Source organism: Brachionichthys hirsutus, chromosome 10 (genome assembly GCF_040956055.1).
Source record: "Brachionichthys hirsutus isolate HB-005 chromosome 10, CSIRO-AGI_Bhir_v1, whole genome shotgun sequence".
NCBI lineage: Eukaryota > Metazoa > Chordata > Actinopteri > Lophiiformes > Brachionichthyidae > Brachionichthys > Brachionichthys hirsutus.
Window position 1 is genome coordinate 6,101,682 of NC_090906.1, and position 24,766 is coordinate 6,126,447.

General features: G+C 42.9%; 1 protein-coding gene across 1 annotated transcript in view; it reads left to right on the plus strand.

The window, feature by feature from the left end:
* LOC137900236 (FRAS1-related extracellular matrix protein 2-like) overlaps positions 1–24,766 on the plus strand; it is a 49,742-nt gene that overhangs the window by 14,919 nt on the left and 10,057 nt on the right. Inside the window, exons 3-11 of the mRNA XM_068744297.1 lie at positions 2,265–2,411; positions 9,799–10,029; positions 13,245–13,370; positions 13,697–13,948; positions 21,638–21,787; positions 21,875–22,084; positions 22,940–23,137; positions 23,540–23,704; positions 23,847–24,029. Of these exons, the coding sequence (XP_068600398.1) occupies positions 2,265–2,411; positions 9,799–10,029; positions 13,245–13,370; positions 13,697–13,948; positions 21,638–21,787; positions 21,875–22,084; positions 22,940–23,137; positions 23,540–23,704; positions 23,847–24,029 (1,662 nt within the window). The remainder of the gene's footprint in view (positions 1–2,264; positions 2,412–9,798; positions 10,030–13,244; positions 13,371–13,696; positions 13,949–21,637; positions 21,788–21,874; positions 22,085–22,939; positions 23,138–23,539; positions 23,705–23,846; positions 24,030–24,766) is intronic.

A 24,766-nucleotide genomic window follows, 5' to 3' on the forward strand; every position in this document is an offset into this window, starting at 1 on the left:
CAGAATAAAAGCCTTCAATTAGAAACATTGCTGGGCTCCTGGGGAATAATTCCATCTTAGCTTCCTATATAACTCTACTTGTGCCTCCTACTTACCACACACACACACACACACAAACAAAGATCATAGGCAGCTTGTGTGTTTAGAGCGGTCTTGGCTGACAGGCTTTCTGTATGATGCGTGAGCTCTGATTATTAAATGAGCCGTTTCATCACCTCTACATGCCGTCATGCAGAGGTGATGAGTCTGCCAAAGCAGAATGTGCTGAAATGAACACCTCCACTGCTTTTAACAGCATCGATGCCGCCGCAGAGCCGCACCTGTGAGCGTATCATCTTCTCTCTGGACAACATTATTCAGGATATTTAATTGCTCTTCAGTAGAACTAATGTTATTAGACTGTTTTAGTGTAGGATGAGTCACTGTGTAGCGCTGCCTTTTTTTTTGGGAGGGCGGGGGATGACTAAAAGCACATCGGCTGCCGTTTGTGACCTCTTTCATATGGAGTTCTGTGCTGCTTGTGCTTTTAACAAACCGCATGACTCCATCATTTAGGATAAATAAGAGCCTTATAAAGCAAAGAGCTTTCAAACTCTCCTCGATGAGCAGCAGACACCGACAGTCTACCTGTGCATCCGACTCTAAGAGCCAAACACGCAGATGTTTGGTGCAGCATTTACATAAATACCACTCAGTCAGGCATTGTTCGGCACGACACAAAAGCAGACAAAGGAAAGCAATTGCTCTTCTGTTCTTTCTTTTCAGTTCTACATTGTTCCCACTTTACTTATGCAGGAGCTCCACCTTCTGTGTCTTTCTGTCCACTTGTGGCGGCGGCGGCTGTTGAGTGCTTGTGTCAGCATTGCACTAACAAGAGTGTTCACTCTGCATACCCTTTAGAAGTCACACCGGTTGGCTTGCATTTGCAGGATAATGTGCTATTTTAGAAGAAACCACAAAAAACTTGCATTATTTAATTATGGAGTACAAAGAAATGTGAGATAAAACAACCTGCTCTCTAGATCCCCCCCCCCCCTGCAGGAATCTGTAAATACTAAGCAGCATATCTGTTTTGAACTTGTGGACTGTGCATTGGAAGTAATTAAAACACTTTTTCTTCATTACAGTTTTACAGTAATTGGGCCCTTTGGTCACAGAAATTACCCCCTCAGTCTCTCCAGGTGTTATAGAACACTGAACTCAGCAAATGGTCTTTAAATCAAATAAATAGATCCACCTCAGTGCTTGCCAACTTTCCACAGAGATAGTCAACGGCACGTCTACCTGTTTACATGGCTGTTAAAGCGGCAACTCGATCAGCCAGTTCAGGTGTATAAGCTAAGTTCTAAGCTGCTTTAAAAAAAAAGAAAAAATCTAAATACAGTGGTACCTCGACTTACGAATGTCCCTACATCCGAAATTTTCAGGTTACGAAGTTTCTGAATGGGAAAATATTGCCTCTTGTTACGGAAGCATTTCAGGATACCAGGTGAACTCTGGGAGCGGCGAATAGCGCTATTCGCCGCTCCCAGAGTTCACCGAACGTAAACAAACTTGTAGCTGCTCTGCCATCTGCCTGGCAACCCGTTGCGTATGCGTATCTCAGCATGCTATTCGTGTCCCCCTCGTGTCACCCGGAAAAAGTGTTGACAAGTCGGGCTATTGCTCATTATGATGACGTCTGCCTCGCACATTTCCGACGGATTGTCAAAAGCCGGCAAAAGCAGACGTCATCGGATCAGTTTTTCAAGAAACGCGAGGCAGAAAACACCGCAAAGGACCAGTAAACAAAGAGGACAAAAAGTAACAGCTAACAGATAGATTAACATTTAAAAAAAATATCATAATGTAGCGTCCGTCGGACGCTGGAATAAGCACACGACGGGTAACTCTCTGTGTGTGTGGGTGCCGCGGGGAGGAGGAGGAGAACGGGAGAGCTGCGGGAGCTACGCAGCTCTCCCGTTCCCCTCCTCCTCCCCGCGGCACCCACACACACACACACCGCCCCTCCTCCCTGGATGCCTTTGCGGACTCTCTGCAGCGTAGGAATAATGAACACTCCTAAAACATGAACCGTTACAATACTTTTGCGGGGCTTGGAACGGATTAGTGCATTTACATTCAAAATGCGTCTCTACTTACGAAGTTTTCACGTTACGAGGTTAGTCCCGGAACGGATTAAATTCGTAAGCTGAGGTACCACTGTACATATATGTATATGTATGAGTGTCAGCATACATGATGCGTTTGTGTATTTTGCTCAGGTGGGAACAACCTCAAGGGGCAGCAGTTCCGTCTGGACTGGGCCTGGATCTCCCTGGAGAAGGAGTACTACGTGGTGGATGAAGAGGACGCGTTTCTGGAGGTGGTGCTGAGACGAAGAGGCTACCTGGGAGAGACGTCTTTCATCGGTCAGTGTGTTTCTCTCTTTTGTTACGTCCTCTGTGTTTTTGCCGTGCTGATGGGAATTCTGTGTGGATGGTTGGTAATTGTTATCACTAGTAGTAGTAACAGTATTTGTACTACGTCTGAGATTGGACATCGTGCTATTTGCTTCACTGCAGTTGTATGTGTCTCCCATTCATTTTAATCTCTAAGGGCAATGAGAGCAATCAAAACATTTCCTTTCAATGAGCACTTTATCACGATAGCTCTTCTCTTCTACACCAACCTGATTTTGTTTGGCCTTTAGCCATTCCAGGGATGTTGATGAGTCGGAGGAGGCTTCATGAGATGCCGGTAATGTCATTATGATGCCCTGCACCCATTCTCTGCAGGAGGAAGAATTACAAGGAGAGAAGCATATTCTCGCTACAAGATAGCCTGGCTTTATTTCTCTGTGGTTTGTCTCACTGTGACTCTGAAACACTTAAAAATGCATTGCTGTGACCAGGAGAACCCAAACATAGAGTCCAACATGGCGTTCATTCTCAGCTCTATCAGCTCATAACCATCTTATAGCTCTGATAGGTGATTCTCTCCCGCTCATTCCATTGACAGATTTTGCACAGCGCGTTATTGAATCTGTTTTAGCCAGTTTCTACTTTCCCTGCAAGCTGTCTGGCAACCACATTCCTCTTTTCATATTTTGTCTGACTCAATTATGTCTTTGTCATCACTGATGTTGGTTTCCCCATGATGGTTCACAGAAGGGCAGGAATAGAATAGAATTAAGACACTTAAAATCATTGCATCCTTTTACATGCATCCCAGTGCATCGTATCTCAGTAGACGGGAGGTGAGCTGATGGTGGGTTGATGTGACAGTCATAAACTGGTGTGCCAAAGAAAGAATTAGGTGAGGATTTGTAGTTATTATTTGATAATTAATTCAGCATCTTGTTAATGCTGTGCTCAATACATTCTTGTTCTGCGGTTGAATTTAATTTCACATCCAATCTGGTTTCCTCTCATTTATCATTGATCTTAAGCAATCCACCTGGTCAAGGTAGCATACAGTGTGAAATAATCCTTACTTAGCGTATTAAGCATTTTAAGCTCCTTGAATCCAGCCAGCTACACAAATGTCAATAGAGCCCCTTAAGGAGATTTTGTTTGGGAGATAAAAATCCTGCATGGTTCCGTCCTAATGTCTGATCATTTGCGCGGGTCTGAAGGTTGAAAGGATGACGATACGATAGTGTCGCCGAATGCTCCGCTCTGTCGTGCCTGAGCTTATTGGCTCCAGGATAAGCAGCAGTTATAAGCAGCTTTTACTCTTTCCCACCTCTCATCATCACTCTGATCACAGGTAATCTTTGGGTCAGGTATTAGCATCACACTCAAGCAGTGAGCCATCTACCTGTGTGTGTATGTGTGCTTATTAGTGCTTATTACATTGGGGAAGGTTTTAAGTGTGTCACACATGAAAGCTTACTATTTGACACTTATCTTCCGTGCGTACGTGAGCACCCGGTTATCTCCGACACACACACACACGTACAGCCCCCCCCCCCCCCCCCCCCTTTTTTTTTTTTAAGAAAAACACATTTTCCAGACTGCCAGCATTTTGTATCATAACCCAAATAAGATTTCTAAATATGCTTGCTTGTACTGTATATATTTCTATGTACTTGTGCCTCCATGCCCAGTATGTATTTTTCCAGGAGATGATGACAAAAGATACTCAACTTTAGGGGAATACAGAACGAAACTGATAAAAGTCATTAAATAACTTCCATAGAGTTCAATTTTCTGGGCTGGTGAACAGAAAAATGGTGCAAGTGAACCAATAATGGAGTTGCAACAAACTCTAGGTGAACAAAATAGCAAAAACACTGCGCAGCCCCAATGTGATCAATACCTCCACAGTAATAGAATCCTTGATGGATATTTGAACTCATTGTAAAGCTGTACTTCGTGTGACAGTTTTAAAGAAATAATCTAATTTGAGGTTGTTTTATTGATAGAATTTTTATTTAGAAGGTTCCTCTTGTAATGTGTGTTCCTTTGTTCTGTGCTTTAAAAATGCATGCAAAGATGGTTTGTCCTTGATTTAGGCTCTCGTACAATCAAATTATGCAAAGTAAATAATGTAGTCCATCTGCATCTGCAAAATGTAGAGCCTCCCCAGATGCCTCAAATACCTTAATATTGGTAATTGTCAGGTTTATAGCTGTCTCACACAGCGAATCTAGTCACATCGTTTGAAATTCGGTGGTGAGATAGAGATCCCCACTGTGCATGACTGTGTCAAATTCCATAAACATCGGTCAATACTCAACCGATATATTGAGGAACAAATTTGAAGCTCCATTGACTGCAATGTTAAAAAAATGATCTCTTTTTGGATTACCTCCCTGCTGCTCCATAAAGGTGTGTAAAGGGCTGCAAGTGACTTCATCTAAAGATGCATAAAAAAAAACAATGCAGCACCTCCCTGCAAGCGATGTGTGGAGGTATGGGTGTTTTAATGTGTGCTTTAAAACGTCACAACTTTTAACCAATCAGATCATAATGTTTCATAAACTCTACTCCCTTTCTTCATTCACCATCTAGCTCGCTCGCCCCTGTAATGGGTTCTGTCTTGGTGCATGCTGCACTCCTCCGACAAGTTTATAAAAGTCATGTCACAGGATTTTTTTTGTTTGTGTGTGTAGGCAAGAGACAAACAACCAGGTGACAAAGATGAGCTTGTAAATGGAGATAATGATGCTTTTTCAACTCTGTGTTCATATTTGCGCGTGGGGAGTGCTAATGGAGGAGGGTATGGAAGGGTAGCAACAAAGAGCACAGCAAGACCAGAGCTGTAAATTGAATGGTCGATGGTGGGAAAGAAACGAGCTGGCAGGCAAAAAGTAAGCTATTATGGTGTGAGAAGCTCGTGGCCGTCGCGAGGGCTAGCTGATGAAAGCTGCTGTAGTATCTGGCAACAGTTACAGGTGCTCCATCGCAACAGGACATACAGGTAGAAAGAGGTGGTGGCGTGGGAAGGCAGAGGCGAGATCAAGGCCCAAAGATGCCCTGCAAAGAAAAGCTCAGGCGGAACAAGACCGGAGCGCGCTGGGATCAGATGGGATGCCTCTCCCCGTTGTTTCAGGATTATACCTCTCTTTTAAACTTGTGATAAAAATGACTGTGATATCAACCTTTATTTTAAGTCTTTGTGGGGTGGGTGAAGTCGCCTACAAAGTCTCATCACGTCGTTTTACTCCTTCAGGCGTGACACTGTCCCGGTGGCTTGTCAGCTCGCTTAACCTATCGCACCTTTTTCCCTTTTCATCTATAATCTCTCCTCAGCTCATTTCACTGTACAGACCATTTGGCGCCTTTGCTTCGAGCCTGCTCTTCCTCATTAAAGGCACCACCTCTCTTCTGCTGCATTACAGCCCAGGGTCTTTGCCGTAGACTGAGTTTAATGTCTTTTCTTCACCCACTACCCATTTGTCATTAGTATTACATCTACATGCTTCTCTCCTCGCTGTACCACTTCAGTGCAGCGCTCCTTTGCCGCTTGTCCTTGCCCTGTCATCTATTCTCTCAGGTGGGCGTCCTTTATTTGGTTGTAGCCATTTGTGGTGCCGTTCTCTCTCCAACTTTGTTTTTGTCAAATTGTCTCCTCTTCATTAAAATCTCCACCCAAACGTCCTTGTGCTTTGCACATTGTTTCCTCTGCTTTCCAATTCTGTCATCTCTTCATTCTACCTTCTTTGCTGAATGAGGAAATCGAGGAACCCCACAGGGGGAAAAAGGACCGACTTCTCATTCGTCTACTCTCCTCTCGTCACTGTCCCTTTCTGTTCTGTCTTTTCTGGCAAGAGAGTAATCTCAGGATTGCTAACAAGATGTGCATTCACCAGGCCGCTCATCTCCAGTGGGATGCAAACCTCTTTATTGTTGCCATACAGAATGTACATATATGTATCAGTTCACCAGCGGATAATATCTACTTTTGTTGCCATGAACCTTTCGTCGACAGCCCTCCACCTCAGCTGGTCTAACGTGTCATGCCATTTATGATAATATAAGCCAAAAGCTTCCTGCAATCACAGAAGTTACGATGAACCCGATAGTTTACATTCAGTCAAACTCTGCAAAAATACAACCAGGAGCCGAAGAAAAGGTGCAACTATAAAAAGCATTCCTGTTCGTTTGTATGCAGCCTTTTGTAGCTAAAAGTGTGCGTGCGTGTGAGACAGTGACTGTTGCTCTGAGGAACAGCAGCACAGTGATCAAAAGCCCTGATGTGATGTATCTCTACCTGCTGAGACGGAACCCCATTGTGACCCCCCCAGGCAAAGCATGTTCCTCCTCCCCAGGGAGTCCTGCAAGGGTCTCCATTCACTGAAGATCAGCACTTTTTCTGTCTATTATTTACTTGAAGTGGATCATTTGAAGCTTATGGGTGTATTTGCGACAGAGCGCAGCATGTTGAATGAAATCCCGGGATCAATGTTACGCTGTGAATCTCACCTGTAAGTCCAGATGTCGCCAAACAACCAGGGCCGAAACCACGATGCCTAATTTTCATGCAGTTAACAGGTTAACGGTAAAAATTATTGCGGTGTATTTCTCATTAGCATGTATATGGTCCAGACCTGATACAATAAGTCCTATATTTTTGAATGTGATGGCAGTGTTTCTTGGTTAATACGAGATGTCTAAATTGCCATGCTCTTTTCCATCCACGGTCTCGTTCTCCATCTGTTTTGTAGGTGGCCGTGACATTTTTCCCAGCGCAACACTCCAATCCAATAGAAGATGGCCATGGAATCGACTAATCACGTGTCTGCTTTGAAGCGCGGCTTCTTTGAACAAGAGCTGGATGTGAACCAAGCAGTGTTTCTTGGTTAATACGAGATGTCTAAATTGCCATGCTCTTTTCCATCCACGGTCTCGTTCTCCATCTGTTTTGTAGGTGGCCGTGACATTTTTCCCAGCGCAACACTCCAATCCAATAGAAGATGGCCATGGAATCGACTAATCACGTGTCTGCTTTGAAGCGCGGCTTCTTTGAACAAGAGCTGGATGTGAACCAAGCAGTGTTAATTAATTAATTTCATTTTCACTGAACCACCTGATGTTTTCATCAGAATCAGAATACTTTATTAATCCCAGAGGGGAATTCTATCAGCAACAGTGCTCCACTCAACAAGACAGAGCAAATTGACAGCATGCACATAGTGCATTAATAGAAATAGTGGATTATATGTATATTTGAATTGCCACAGGAAGGAAAGACCTTCTATGGCATTGGGTTTTTGAGGGGGTGGTCTCGGTCTCATTGTCCGTGCGCTCCTTTGTTCTCTCCTGTAAAATCCTTTTTGATTAAGAATACAGTTACTTTATGATGAGTTGTTCTAATTCACATTTGTGTGCCAACCTGTGTTCTCCTCCTATGCAGTGGGATCAGAGTTTTAGTTTTGGCATTGCTTCACTTTTGACTGTGAGAGGGTTAAAGCTGGTTCACTGAACTGGAAAATGGTCCAGCTAGTCTATAGAGACAGGTCGAGCCTTCGGTGTTCAGACCCCAGCAGGAAGTCGAGGATAAGATCCTTCCCTTATGAAGACAACTTCCACACTGGATCCTAGACACTGGTGGTGCTGAGGAGGGGAGCTCTGTTTTAGGATGGCTTAATGACAGAGACTGCTTATGGGAAGATCTGTTTGGAGGTGACCCGGTCTCACGGGTGGAAGTGGGTTGCAGAACCTGCTGGACTGAAATGACAGCTGAATGATAGCAGCGAAAGAGAGCATATTAAAATGTTGACAACTTGCAGATGATTTGCTAACAAGAGGACAGGTTGTGATTGGATAAGAGGAGAATGAGGTATTAGAGTCTAGAATAACAGGGTAGTGTTGGTGATGTACAGGGCATGCACAAAAGAGCTAGTGTATTCTATCTGAACTTTTCCCAACTTCATTTGTGCACTCCAGGTTATTCTTGGCAAAGCCAAAACAGAACATTCCTAACAATCTTGAGTCTTCTAATCACATTTCTTTCACCATTGTGTTGAGGTTTGTGACTGGATGCAAACACTGAAGGTCCTTGCAGGTGCACTGCCAGAAATGAGCGTGACTGTGTAAAAGGCTGCATTATTTTCAGCTCAAAATTTTGCACCCAATACACAAGTCTTAGATCGTACTGTGTTTATAATATAATACATCCAGGCTCATCTGCATATGTTTTTCACCCTGTTATTTTTTTTTCTGTTTGTTCAGGCTTGTGTGTATATGAGAGGGAGGAAACAAATCCTTTTTTTATTCACATGCACATGCATCGGCCCGGCATGGCTGCACTCAGCGTGTTCTCATGAGACACGGGGATCGTAGACAAAGGAATATGAACAGCATATTTCTAAATATAATACATTATTGTATGGCTCATGCCATCTCGGTTTCCTTAATGCGTGTTTGATGTGAGACCCAGTGGCGCGATGTGAGCCCTCCTACTTTGAAGGAGGTGTATCGATGAGCATTAAAGTTAGATGAATTGTAGAAAACGTGAATTCACATGAAAGATCTGTCATTAATGAAAGAGACGGTTGAAGAGAAACGGAGGTGTGACATACACACACACGCACACGCACATGCACACGCACGAGCATGTCTCGCCCTTGGGAAATTATCACGGTAGCTAATCCATCTCAGTAAGGTGGAATATGCTTATTTAAATACTTCAGACACAAATTCATTTCACACATTCCTGAAGCACTGTAATTGATCAGTGAGGAGAAATAGACCCAATCCTCTTTTTCACACTACTTTCAAAGAGCGTGAATATCTAATCTGTTTTCTAATCTGTTTCTGTCTCCTGTCTTTCACTCTGTCATGGTTGCTTTCTTTATTTTGTGTCTTCTTCTACCGCTCTGTCTTATTTCTCAGCTTCACAAAGGAGGTTATGTTTTTGCCATGCTGCACTGTTTTTTTTAGATTATTCCAAGTTAGGAATAATATAATAATAGTAATCATAATTACGATAAAAAAAGATTTTGATTGATTTGTTTTGGAGAAAAACAACAGGTTAATTTTTCTTAAGGGTTTCTCTCTCCTTTGTGAGAAAGGAACTGTTTCAAGATATTTGCTTCTCGTCTGAAAATGATTAATGCTTGGTCAAAAATTGTATATTAACTCCACCACCATATTTGAGATACAACCATACCTGATCTGGATCCAAGTAATATTCTGGATTTTTTATTTATTTACTTCAACTAAGCCCCACACCCATATACTGTGCTCAATTTAATGGTCAAGGAGTCGCTTGAGTTGAGTGAAACTATCACAGGACGATTGTTTTAAGGTGCGATTAAATGAAAATAAATAATCCTGTCCTTTTTACTCATGCCTTTGAATGTTTCAGGCATCCGCACCGAGGATGGCGGCGCGAAGAAGGATGAGGACTTCAAGGTGAAGTCCCAGAGGCAGGTCCAGTTCAACCCGGGTCAAACCAGAGCCACATGGCGGGTTCGGATACTGTCTGATGGGAAGTACGAGCAGGCGGAGACCTTTCAGATTCTGCTTTCAGAGCCGGTGATGGGAGTGATGGAGTTTCCTGTCATGGCAACCGTTGAGATCCTGGATCCAATTGATGGTCAGTCCTGCCATTGTGTCCTGTACCCACACACAGATACGTTCAGCATTAGACTATTGACTATTCATTTATCTGAGAAACAAACTACATTTAGTTTGTTTAAAATTTTAAATGCATGACTTTTATGAGAATTTGACAACATAAGAAGAAGAATATCATCCTGGTCTTTTCAGACGACCGTGTCTTGTCTTATCTTGTCAGTTACCTTTCAGCACATTATAAATGCTGTCTACTTCTTTCCGGCCCACTTCTGCCCAGTCAGTAGAATAATTACAATAAAGCTGGAAATAACTTTTTTTTTTTTTTTTTTTTAATTCAGGAAAAATATTCTGCACACTTATGGTTCATACAAGAAAATCCATTTGCATCTATGTGTCGATGAAATTCAAACACCAGGCCGGATGAAGGATGGAAAACTCAATTATCAGAACATATTCCGCGATGTGGAGTTTCCTTTGTCCATCTGACAGGCAGGATACAGTTTGTCTGCAGCTGCAGGGACGTTTCTGACGTCTGTAGTTCACATCACACAAACTGATTTCCACTCAACCACTCTTGTTGCAAAGCAGTGAAAACAACACAAGTCTTTGTCACATTTTGTGTGTGTGTGTGTGTGTGTGTGTGTGCAGCATCAGACATTGTGGTGCTCAGGTGCTTGAGGATTGTCAATATGAACGCCTCTGTAGATACAGTCATGTCAGATCTACTGCCAGCCAGAGGAGGAATGCAGTCCTGACATGAAGCCCAGGAAATTTATTATAGGGATGAGACCAGCTTTGTATTTTCACTATCAGTTGCCGACAATGCTTATTTCATAAAAACCTTAAAATGAAAGCCGAAGCAGTTTGATTAGAGTTCCAGGTCTTTTTTTGTCTTTATATGTTCTCGATGGAACGAGTCACACAGTAGTCGTGGGTAGAAAGTCTCCTTTTTAAATACTTTACATATTCCTCCTCCCAGTTCTTTGTGTCTTTGTCTGCTCATTATTGAAGCGTTAGTGGCTATTAAGTAGTTTAAAAATCTGGCTGCGCTGCTACATCAAGGTTATATCTTTGCTCTCGTGCAGCAAACGCATTATGCTTTCTGTATACATTACTCTGTCGTCAGCGTAACCTTTGTGCAATTATAGATGTGCAACAAAGCTGGAAAGACTAAGGCATTCACAGTGACATGCAATAGTTGCTCTCCACTTCACTAGGACTTTGTGTCTTTGTCTTTTTCACATTCCAGCTCCGAGATCTCTCTTCCCCTGTGTGTTCATTATGGTTTGGGTGGAGGGCAGGGGCTGTTTTGTTTCCTGTTACCTCTGGGGATTGTCTAACGTGACAGATATGTGCCACTCTCTACTTTAATGGGCTCTAGCTATGATTGTGGAGTTGGCTGTACCCGAGCTTCGATGTCTAATGATGAAAACTGGCTTTGTCTGGTCTTCTGGTTGGTTGGGAGACCAACCCGTGTAACTTCCTGTCATATATAATCCCTGAACGCTACTGCTGACTAAAGATTAAGGTGGCCGACAGCCACCTGGCTCTTGAAGACGAGTCTACCATATTGCCAGTGTCTGATATTTTTCCTTTTTTCCTCTGCAGCAAGGACATTAGCACAGCTCTTACTTTACTGCATTTTGCTCCAAGGCCATTCCCCTAAATGATGAATTGTTTTCTCTCTCTTGTAATTTTTAGTATGTGAAGTCGCGGGACCAGCTGCAGCCGCACACTCTCCTTTATGAATATCACATCTTGGTCTCAGGATGTAGAATCTCCTGGCTAAAGAAGGGCTGCATCCGGTGAGGTGGATGTTGTAAGGAGAGGCATTGCACCGTGTATAGTTACTGTAGATGTTGTCATCAATTGGGTTCTTTTTTTGCAGTGGGGGGGGGTGCATTTTTTTTACTTTTATAGTTAGTTTTTAGCCACTTACTGATGGGTGTCGCCATATTTACAAACTGGTGATGAGTAAAATTCAACCACAAGGACGATAACCAGAAAGAAGACTCATGAAATATTCATGAAATCCTATCAATATTAGATAAGCATACTTGTAAAAAAAATGTTTCTTATTCTTTATGCAAAGATCAGATGCAAGTATTCACTAGTTCAACAGCCTTCTGTAAAGGAATGTGTTTTTCTGTTCCCCCACGAATGGTTTCAGACGACTGTGTTTTCCTCCAGGGCGTGAACTTGGCCCACTTGGCTGAAAAGTCACTTTGCTAAATGTAGGATGAAATTAGAGGCACTAGAAATGAGCAAAATAGTACAAGTGTGAGAGTACTGTGAGCAGGTGTGTGATGAGAGTGTGGGGAGCGAGATGAAAATCAGGGTACAGTGGCGTGTCTGTGTAATAGGTAATTCCGTGCTCCGAATATTTGTATTCCCCTGCAGAGAGACAGATTGTTGGCAGCAAAAGATGGGGGGGGGGGGGAGTAAACAGGTTAGAAAGACCTGACAAATACTTGAGCCCCTGTGCTGCCTCAGGTAGTTTAACGATGATGTCATTACACCTTTCAAGTCCGATTCTTTTTCCATTGTAATGTGAGTTCATGTTGAAGACTCAAAGCCAACAAGTGTCTTGTTCATCATTTATTCATTCTAAAAGTAAGAGTGAGCGGGGCGGCAAAGTGCCCAGAAGATCTGGAACGAGCCGAAGCCCAGTCTACTCCGTTAGTGTTTTTATTGGTCCCCGTGCGACTGTGGAAAACAGTTCCAAACATTTATTGTTTCTACAATGACAGTAAGTTCTTCGCCTTGATAGACGATGCTTTCACTGGTTCACAGTTGCTCTCTCAATCGCCAACTCCTCTTAAGAGACTGAAAAATGAAAGAGAAATAAGAGAGATGGTGTTGCTGACCCTTTTGTTCGCAAAGGAGTCGATCTGAAATGCTCCCAGCTGATTCAGTCAGAGAGGCGTGTGCGCACGTGATTGAGCGCCATCGACACACCAGGCAGCAAGAAGAACTTCGGGAGTGGTCTCTTTGAAGAGCACCCCTGGTTGCAGCAAACTGAGAACTGTGTTACTTTCCCCACATTTTGTTATTTGTGCGAGTGACTAAGCGCACCGCAGGGCCACCACTTCACTGGCATCATCAGGTGTGAGTGCCTAATGCAGAGCCAGAACAAAAAGCCTGTCTAAATCCTTAATGGCCTAAAGTACTGTGGATTTTTGGAGATTGTTATACATATCATTTACCTTTGATTTGTGTTCCACCCCCCTTTAGAATCGACCGTGTTCTTCCCAGAACAGACCCACTCAGTAGAGGAGGATGTGGGAGAGCTTCATATCCCTGTGCACCGGAGTGGGGACACCAGCCAGGAGCTCATGGTGGTCTGCTACACGCAGCAGGGTAAAGATTAGCTTCTCTCTTTCCTCTTTAACCCAGTCTAAAAGCTAACCTGCTCCACAGGTTTGACTTGAAACCTCCAGGGCTTGTCTGTCCCTCCTGTATTCTGACGTTAAACTAATCCACTGACTCATGATAGGCTTTTGCTTTAATTAAAGGTTGAGCCTTCACAAACTGTCACAATTCCATTAAATTAGAAGAGAACAATGTACCGGAAGCTGAAATAAGTTAGTCAGGTTTTCTGATGCCGATTACAAATGGGCCACTTTAATGTGTTTTAAATGTGGGATGCTGTTTGTTTTCTCCGTCTCCTCCTGCTCTCTCTCCAGGCTCTGCCACAGGGACGATTCCCACCACCGTACTCTCCTACTCAGACTACATCTCCCGTCCGGACGAGCACGGCAGCGTCCTCCGCTTTGGCACAGGCGAGCGAGAGAAGCCCTGTCGCGTGGTGATCATCGACGATTCTCTGTACGAGGTAGAAGAGAGCTTCAACGTCACCCTGTCGCTGCCCATCGGGGGGCGTCTGGGAATGCACTACCCCACTACCAAAATCAACATCTTGGAAGACTCGGATGACGGTGAGGCATGCTGATGCTGATGCTGCGCCGCTAGTGTGAATGAACCGTGTTTTGGGTCTGCTGCCAAACTGCTGTGGGAGTGAGTGACCCGACTGTTGCATTTGTTTGCCAGTGTGTGACTGTCTGTGATAATTATATTAACCACAACGTGACTTATATTGATGATGTGATGGGCGGCGTCCCATTTCTGAGATGTATGATTTCAGCCACTTCCTCCTCGTTAGTCTGTTTAGAGGGGATCATAGGACGACCCTCTCAACCACTGCGCCACCGTCGCCCCCATATGGACACAAGCAGGCACATGAATCCAGTGTGCCGAATCGTTCTGAGACCTTCGACACTCGTCATTGAACTTGTTTGCCAGCAGCCGGGATAATCGACTCAGACTTGGACCCTGCAACCACAGCAGACAGATGGAAATGAATCCCTCTCGCCGTCATTCAAACGGGTTTTAATTACAGTCAGGATTCACATGGGACTCCAGTGGAACTACATTATCAGGCATGTTCCTGGGCTGCTTTCATCCCACGGACAAAGTAGATTACATCCTCTGAAAGGCAGAGCCTTCATCAGGGGAGAGACGAGCCTGATGGGAAATGCCTTTTCCAATTTACCAGCCTTCCAGTCTGTAATTGTTGACTTTTTTTAGACTTTGTGAGATTTAATGTCTCAGCTCAAGGGTTTTTTTTGTGCTAATTCTGTGCTATGGATTGCTCCAATAAAAGTCACGTCTTTCCTGAAGACGAGGGAGCACAAGAGCATTAACTTGAGTCAGATGCATCATAACTTTACGTCTGAGTTGGGTTGATGTTGAAATGCATTGCCTAGTTTAGTTTAGTGAGACCAATATGCTACACTTTAAGGAGGTTTGCCACAAACATTCCTGATTTTTCCAAATGAAGCACGTTAATCAAAACGGTCGGCAAACACAAAGTTAATACTCATCATCAGCAAGTGACATAAATGTGCTGTTTACTATCAGTTTACCAAGAATGGTAATGGTAAATGGCACGAAACTAGAACTGAACTAGAAAAGCACTCAGAGAGGGCAGACCTCCGCCAAGCAGGTCATTTCCCTCCAAATTAGATTTACACCATCCACATGATCATCACCAACACCAACCATGAAAAGTAAAAGTGAATCAGAGTTGATTCCATAAATGGGGTTTTCAATGTTAATATTTCATATTTTTCCTGACCTCATTCTGGATCAGATCCAGAAGACATTTTGCATGATAGTGCATATCGGACCCCTTTATGACTGTAATTTTTAGTCAGTAAATTGAATGCATATTTTACAAGATATTCTTTTTTTAAAGCCTCTATTATAAGTAAATGGTTAAAATCCAGATATTTGTATCCAAACGGTTATCCGGATCACTCTCAAACTTTAATTGGATCTAAATTAGATTAAGACACGTCTTCAGATTTTTTTTTTCATCAAGATTCATCCAAAAATATTCCATAATCCTGCTAACAAACAAACACAGACAAACGACGTCTTACTTTCTGTCTGTCTGTTTGATCTCCTTGGTAAAAATCAAAACATTTTACAGCTCAGTTTAAAGTTGGGCCCAAAAACAGACTCAGATAGCAGGCCGGAGATTAAAAACAAGAGGGATTCACTGAAGTCAGGAGCAGAGGTCTGGTGTCCGGCCGGATTGACGGAAAGCAGAGCAGGGTGAAACGCAGGCATCACAGGTCGGCTCTTGCTGGCTGGTGCTGAATTCCTGAACACGGGGAGACTGCAGATTAACAAGAAGCAAAACACAAGGAAGTCAAAATGTGAGACAAAGCCTATCTGCTGCTGAGGCTGATCAATAATCCGGTGATGCGTGCTTGAGGAGCTGCGGTTCTTGCACTGCATGATGATGAGGTGATGAGGGGCATTTGGCTCGACTTACCAGCAATCAGGTGCGTGTGGCCACACCCACAGCCACGCATACACAAACACAAGTGGGAACAGAAAAGGTGGACTGTGATTTAAGTGGGGCAAAGGTGTAAAAGTGGTGTCACCGGTTGCCACTTTGCCCCCTCAATCAATCAGAAACAACCTTTTATTCCTCTCGGATTAATTCCAGGATTGTCACTAATAGCCGTCTCTCTCTCTCTGTCTCTTCATTTAATTCTGAGCTTGCTCGCCCACTTCTGCTGCCTTGAGCTCGAGCGGCCAACCCATGACTCAATCCTACTCAATGAAACGATATGGATCTATTTGAAAACGTATTGGAATGAAGCCTATAGTCATAGATATGGTAGATGAATTAAGCAGATGTGCTTCACCACATTTTAATGGGGGATGTCGTACTATTTATATTCTTCATTGTTTAGTGCTGCATACAGATTCACACTAATCCATAAATGAGTGACATTGCCATGGCCTTGGATTTACACCACAGATTAGTGAGTTTCATTTAATACATAAAAAACCTATTGAGCTTAGTCGGCATGATTTACTTATTTTGTAGTTTATCGGCCAGTCAGTCTGACTCGTTAATATTACGTTTAAAAAAAAATGAAGAATTAATTCACATTTGACTGTTTTCCTCTTGGACGATACTACACAACTTCCTTTTTAGGAGCTCTTTCATTTCATTGTAAATTGTTTATAAGAGGGGAAATGTGTTGCGAGGCTCCTTTGTCATCCGAGGATTGTGAGGAATTAAACAATGAAGACTCGTTTAGGGATACAGACGATTGGAAGAACTGAATGTGTGTGCAGCGTAGGACTCCAGGCGTTTGTTAGAAAACAAACATGACACAGCATCTGATCATTAGTAAACTGTCACAATACGTCAGGCATATTGACTTCAAAGGCATCGAAATGTATTTATGAAAGCCCAACTCCAATGAGAGAAACTGTGTCGTTGTACGGCTCCCGGAGGACAACACACACTCAAACAGAGCTCTGGTACCTGCACCAAGGCAGTCAAACCGCTGCCTCCTTCACTCCAACGCCAGTTCAGCACACCAAGGAAATAACAAAAGCATCCGTTGAGCATTCAAAATGTAAGTGGAGAGCAAAGCAGTTGTGAAAGTCCAGTGCTCACTCTCCTTTTTTTTTTCTCAAGTTCAGTCTGCTGTTGTCCGTCTGTCTGTCTGTCTGCTTTCCAGCTACTTCTGCATTACCACCAGTCTGTCTCACACAACACAACACTGCAGCACACTTTCTCTCACTTTATCTGTGAAACCCACCCAGGGGCGTCAGCTAGATTTAGTGCTTTATCAGATTAGACTCTACAGCACCTGTCTCCCTGAGTGTTACGCTCTGCATGGCTGCACTCTTTGGCTCAGAATGTTGTCAGCTCCTTGTGCCCCGCTAGGCGGGGAGGACACTCAGGGGGGGGGTGCATTTGGCTACAGTTGAGTTTGTAGAATTGTAATGACGCTCATGGCATTTATTAGAAACCCAGTTCCTTCTTGTCAGTACGATGGCACAGCTCTTCTAAATTAATTTAACTGTAAATGTTCTCTCTCTCTCCTCTCCTCGCATACTGACCACAGAGGAAAAGCACACCTAATTCAATGCTTAAATTACTTAAAAGTGCCTCTTTTGTCATATTGAGAAGTTAGTCTAAGTCAAATGCTTTGGCCCAATGAGTGCTTTTGCATGCATAGTCCCCGGTCCCTGATCTGTTATGTGTGACGTTAATTTATCCCCTATACAACATGATTTACTTAATGGCATTAGGAAAAGTGGAATACAATCATTACAAACCTCTCAGAAGAAAATGAAATGATTGCAGAGGAGCGCTGCAGTTAATAGTGCTGGCAACACGGTTTCGGTTCATGCATTGTAATGCATCTGGTTTAAGAAACAAATCATATGATTGCACTGTTCCATTTGCACTGCGTGATTACGCTAGTTTACTGCTGCTAATATACATCTGTGTATCCACTCCTGATGCTGCTGTTCTGTGATGTGTCTGTACTTGTATGGTTTTTGTATATTTTGTCATTACTGTTACATGTAGCACGACTTCACCGAGAAACATTCCTAGTCTGTGAACCCTCATTGACAATGGCAATAAACTACTTCTGATTCAGATTCTGATTCTGAAAGTTAAATAAAAAAAATAATTAAAATCTGTCATAGAAATTTCATCAACACTTCACTTCAACACTTCACCGGGTGAAGACGTAAGTGTTCTCCAATTCTAAAAGCAAGTCACTTCATGTTAGCACTTAGGGAAGAAGAGGAAATGCCTGGAGAAGCGTTCCAGCCACTCATTCAGGACTGTTTTCACATACTCCTACTTGCTCTTCATCTTTTTAAGGGTTACTGGTAGGTAGCCCAAAAAAAGAGCCAAATACATTTGTGACACCAACCGTTTTATACTCCCACACAGTCGTTCCATTTGAAATGCAAAATAACAAATGTTGTTGAGCAAAGTTTTGTTGTGGTTTTAAATATTGTGGTTGTGTTTTTGGTGACATCATTGGAAAACACATAAAGAGAACCCAGGCTCGGGTTGATGGGTTAGCTCAAGGATTAGCCTCTCCAAATATGAGTCTGCAAAAGCTACCCAAACATATTTTGTTAAGACTGTAAAACAAATGGAAATGTGTTTAATTTATGCAAAATTGTTGCATTTCCTGCTTAGTATTGTGCGTTTTGTGGCCCATTTGACTGACCATTTGAATGATGCTTATCACTCTCTGGCCGGCCAATCCAGCTGCAAGTTGATGCAAGTAATGCTGTAGCCGGTGCAGTCTAGTTTCAAACGGGTGAAAGGGGAGTGGTTGGCTACTTCTCTAAGTTCAAAGGCTACCAAAGGCATAACTCAGTCTTGAAGCCAAGTCAAAGGAAGCCGATGCTCCAATGTGAGCCTTTCAACATTTTGGTGTCTGAGTTGCATCAGGTTCTTTGGGGCTATTTGTTACCTGTAATTTCTTACCCCCCCCCTCACTTTAAAGTCTAAATCAGAGGTTGATGCAATCGGCTGCATGCTTGTTACCATTTGGACATCTGTCACAGGAGAAGAAAACGTTATAGTTTCACATTCATTGTCTCTTTCTTTTTTTTTTTCTTTTTTTTTTTTTTACCTTTTCATAGATTACGATGGTAAACGTGCCTGTCATTCCTTTTTATTCCAGCTGCTATCCCAGTTCTGATGGGTTCTTTTTCCAGGTCCGAGGTGGGTTTGGTTATGAGGACTGAGGGAGAGCTATTGGAAGTTGATTGCTATGTTTTTGTGCTACTAAGAGGCTGTTGATGTGATGAACAGATCTCATGGCTCCCTGCGCCTCAAGACCTACTTCCTGCTTGGTTGCTAGGATGTGGAGAGTGGCTCATTAGGAGTGATGGCTGACAGCGGGGACGGCGTGACCTCTCGGTGCATCGGTGTTTAAGCAGCCAGTCTGCTCTGGGTGAAATATTCTCAGTTTTCTTGCACCTGTACATACTCTCACACATCCACACACTACACACTGATACTGATGAACTGACTGCATAATCAATTTAGTTTCTTGAATAAATGTATTTACCCAAGTCCTGCCTTTAAGCCAGGTCATGATGATATTGGAGTAGCAAATTGTGGCCTTTTTCTTGCTATTCTACCAAATTTTGCACTAAGAAAAGGAAAACTCAATAATATAAATAGAATAATTAGCAATTAGTACTTTTTTTACCTTACAGCATGTACATAAGGGATGTCACCAACAAAGAATGGTGTAAAAAAAAAAAGAAAGTTAAATGTGTAAATTTCACCTTCTTTTTAAAGGCTCCTTAGCACATCTTAGATTGCTTGACTTGTGATTCTATAAAGCAAAGTGTGTCAGAGGGAAAAGCAATCAACTCGAGCAATAAATAGCAAATGTACAACATAAAGAAAAGCCACTCATGTTCCAAGGTGCTATTTGCACATGTTTTCTGCAGACCTTTCTGTCGCCACCTTCTAAATACAGGGGCCGTCGGTAGACAGCTGAGAATGCTCTGTAAACTGTAGTTAAAAGTGCAGTGGCATACAAAGGTCTGCAGAAACCCACACATAGTAATTATCACAACTTTGCACCTTCGCTGGACCTCACACACGCTTCAGAGTGCTAAACCACATGCATGACCTCAAAGGCAAGAGAGGACGCTGTTGTCTCTCATCGGTCATCACTCAACTTTTTCTCGTGCTGCCAGAATTTGTAGTCCTTGGGCTCAGTCAGGACGTGAGAATGTAGACGTTTTGTCACTGTTCATAATGGGAATGTGTTCCACGGTAAGTGATCCAGAATCCAGGATCGTCACCAAAATGTAATAATCTGTTCCTGGTAACATTCCCAATTCACTAAAAATGTCATCCAGATCCATCCAGAGCGTATTGAGTTACCTCGCTAATGGACAGACAGACAGACAAACGCTGGCGATGACATAATCTCCGCCTCGCCTCGGCGGAGGTAATACTTGTCCACTAAAATAGGTTAATCTGTAATTGTCCTTTCACTCTTCCATTATGCAAATAATTGAATTGTATTTACACAACAAGCGGCTGTGTGTGGAAAATACAAAGGACAGATAGGTTCGCTGAGAGGAAATGAAATGAAGGCTGCACCAGATTTTGTGCAGTCATTTTGTGAAATGTACAAACAAAATGCACTTAATTTCCCCCTTTCCTCCAGTTAAATAGGCCTGCTCTATTCTTGCCTTCCGTTATCGGGGGCCCAGAAAAGTGTCTAAATTAAATCTGAAAGCAAACACTTCAGAAAGTAATATTCAGGAAAAATATTTCTGGACTACGAAAGTGTTTGAGCCTGACAGAAAAAGAAAATCTGATAGTATGTCATCTATTTTTGGATTAAATGCCAGAATATAAGAAAGGAGTCGAGTGATCAGGACTGACACTTTAAAGCAGAAACAGAACATTTTATATAGTGCTACTATTTTAGTGGGGGGGGGGGTGCGATGAAACTGTCAAACACACATTGGACTCCTTTTACTTTGCTGCCTCAGGAAGCAATGCCAGTTCAAACAAACCTTTGAGCAGTCTGGGGGGGCTCTCTCTCTCTCTCTCTCTCTCTCACTGAGCCCCACACACACACACACAGGTTCCTTGTTTTTCCACTGCTAACTGCATCTTTTTTTTTATATATACGTGCTTAGTGGATTCTGTCAGAAGACTGGTAACAATGATGTGGGATGAAAGGCCAGCGGAGGTTGAAAGGTCACGCCTCCCTGCAGTGTAACTTCACACTAATAAGCTGTCTCTGTTTGACCTCTGAATCCAGCCGCTGGCATTACAAATGATCCTGTCAGACTGCAAGTTGGCTGCAGACAGGTGTATTGCTACCGCAGGTGCGCATGTAAGGTGGGAAGACGGGCTACATCAATACTAATTAAAGTAGAAAAGGAACAAAGCTGTAAATGCGATTCCTGCTACGTCACGTTGTGTTGAGGATAAACAGAATTTGTCAAGCACAAAAAAAAAGCAACATGAGACGAGCAACAACCCTATAAAAAGCAACATGTTCCCAAATGTGAAGCAATCAATAAAAACTCCGAAAGGTTTGTGCATGGAATTCATGGAAGGATGTCAAACACAGTATAAATGCATCAACAAGCCAGCACGGGGGTCACTTGATGAAACGACCGGTAATTATACAGTGTAGAGCAGACCAGATGTTAAAGAATAAATAGAAGATTGTTAATTTACTGTCATTATTTCCCCCTTTTTTCCCCCCTTCTCTTTGTTTCCTCTCTAGCTCCAGTTTTCTACTTCGGAGAGAAACATTATCACGTAGATGAGAGTGACGGGTATGTGGAGGTCAAAGTGTGGAGGACAGGAACTGATCTGTCCAAGACCGGCACCGTCACGGTTCGCTCTCGCAAAGCCGAGCCCGTGTCAGCAGAAGGCGAGCTCCAAGTCGTATTTGCATTATTTACAACTGCTCAGCATCTTATCATATTTTCAACCCGTGGTCTGGCTCTGCTTCCTGCAGCTGGTATTGACTATGTGGGCATCAGTCGCAGCCTGGACTTTGCCCCAGGAGTCAGCATGCAGACGTTCAGGGTCACCATTCTGGATGACCTGGGACAGCCAGAGGTGGAGGGGACAGAGAGGTTCTGGCTCGTCCTGCGCATGCCGGTGAATGGCATCCTGGGAGATCCTGTGGGAGCTACCGTCTTCATCAATGACTCTGTGTCTGACTGTAAGTAATTCCATTCCATTTTACTTGGAATCATTTACCATATATTTTCCTTAACCTTGGCACTTTTTAGTAATGCTTTGAGGGTGGCATTTAAATCTGGAGGGTCAATCATGGCCCCCAGAGAATGACGCCTGTTAGACGAGATCACATTTAGACTTCTCTTTGACAATTATTGGAGGAATTGCAGAGAAAAAGGAGCGGCGCAGATTTATTCTAATGAGTGTCATCACCCTCACATTCTTATTCTGGCGCCACCAGCAGGTTTCATTTATTTTGTCAAATATATCGACATCTATTCAAAACGTTAAGTCAAAGTTCTGCGCATATTTTCCCCTCATAAAAGGTGTAGTTTATGACTTTTCATACAATCCGAAGCTGTATTTTATATTTAGTGCTAATTGGATGCTTTTATCGCATAACAATGAGGTACAGATTTTTGTGGTTATAGCTTTAATGTGTTAGCATCAAGACGGACTTAACAGAGATGTCTGAATGTATGTAAATTGTTGTTTTCATTTATGTCAATATATAATTTGAATGTTTAATTGCATCTTTGTAATTTAATTCTTTCTGATTCCCGAACTTAATAACTTGTTATTAATGAATATGACTGACATCCGTAGAAACGGTTTGAAAGCCTTGTAAATCATACCTTTTTGCTCTTTCCGCTAAATTCGAATCTATCAATTCATTTGTCTCCAAGGAGAGCAAGAGGAAGGAGAATCATCCGGACTTGTTAAAGTTTGGTTGATATATTATTTGATTTCCTTTTTATATGAGCTCAAACAGCATCGAAGACTATTAATCCTTTCCTCAAGTTGTATGTGATGCTCGAACTCTCCTCTCGACTGACAGTGCCAAAGGTCCAGTTCCGTGCGCCGGTGTACACTGGGGAGGAGAGCGACGGTCAGATCACAACCGTGCTGCACCGCAGCGGTGACGTCAGACACAAATCCACCGTTCGCTGCTACAGCCGTCAGGCCTCTGCAGAGGTCGCCTCAGACTTTGATGAGCGACCCAACACAGACGCATCCATCATCACCTTCTTACCAGGTACCTCAGTAATCATAGAAGTGCACAATGCATCATAAAGTATTCTCCACATGTTCTACATTTATCTTGCGTTTCGAGACAGTACACAATTTCTGTGGTCACTTTTTTTTTCTTATTATTATAACAATGCCTTGCAGACATTACAGGGGCTTGCAAATAAATTTGAATATATTCAACTCATCACCCACTGTTCTTTTTAGCATTTTATTTTGCACAATATGTAAATGAACATAATGTGCAAACAGCTCCAAAATAACTCTGAAGGAAGTGAGAAATGGTGTAATGAATGTGAAAAAAAGATGTGTGCGTAAGAAAAGAAAAGACTGGAATATCTTCTATCCTTTCTTCCACGTAAACTTTATTGACACATCGCCGTCATCGCCATCTCCTTGTGCTTCCCAGGCGAGGCAGAGAAGCCGTGTACTCTGTCACTGGTTGATGACACGCTGTATGAGGAAGAGGAAGAGCTGCGATTGGTCTTGGGGAGCCCAAAGAGTGGCTCTCAGTTCGGTGCATCAGTGGGAGCTCAGAATGAGACCCGAGTGAAAATCAAGGACACAGCTGACAGTAAGTGGGAGGAGGAGGCGGGGAGGCTGGGGAGAGTGAGGAATTAAATGTTTGGCAAAAAAAAATTTCTTGACTGTCATTATCAGTGCTAATTAAGTTGCAAAGTGTTAAATACGCATCTCTTCCTCTCTGCGCACCTCAGAACCCATCATTCGTTTTTCTGAAACGAAGTACAGCGTCAGCGAACCAAAGGAAGTCGGCGAAGTGACGACGGTGAGGATCCCCGTGGTACGAGCGGGTGACACGTCCAAGGTGTCAGTCACCCGTGTTCACACCAAAGACGGGTCAGCTATCTCCGGAGAGGACTACCACCCATTGTCTCAAGGTATAATAAGAGGGCATGCGTGTCCTATTTTAGCCTTCAGGGCTAAATCTACGCCATGGCAAGAAATCAATTAAGACTATTTGGTGCACATTGAAAACCACTCTTGCAGTCCTTCCGCTTATTAAATACATGCCCTTGCACATAAAACCTTTACAGCACCACCCGTGGTCAAGCACTCCACATGATACATTAGTTTTATTCTTACTGGCCTCCAGATATCTCTCTGATAGAATTCTGTTAAGCATTTTCGTAGCAGCTAATGAGCCATTTAGGAGCAAGGCTTCCCATAGCAATGTTAAATAAGTTAAAGGGATTTATTTGGATGAGGGTCATTGATTTCTAATTTCATTCCAAATGAGGAAAGGTAATTTCTGCAATAGTCCAGTGGAGGGTCATGCAATATTAAATTGAATTGCAGTATATTTCATGCTTTGTTCGCAGGGTGAATCTTCCTCTCTATTCACTCGGACACAGTGAACCTTCCTTAGCTGAATCAGTGTTTGAAACATCCGTACGGATGCTCTCAGTCCATTCAAATCATTCCTTCGACCTCGAATTCAAATGGTGCAAATCTTCCAGCTGGTTTTAATCATCAACCGCCCGATTTCTCTTTTTTTGCTTCGTATTATTTCAGGGCAACACATTTAAAAAGCAAAAGCTCCATTACTGTGTCCACCTTTAACATTGTGCAAATAGAAACCTGTACTACTTTATGGCATCAAATGCATTCCCCTGCA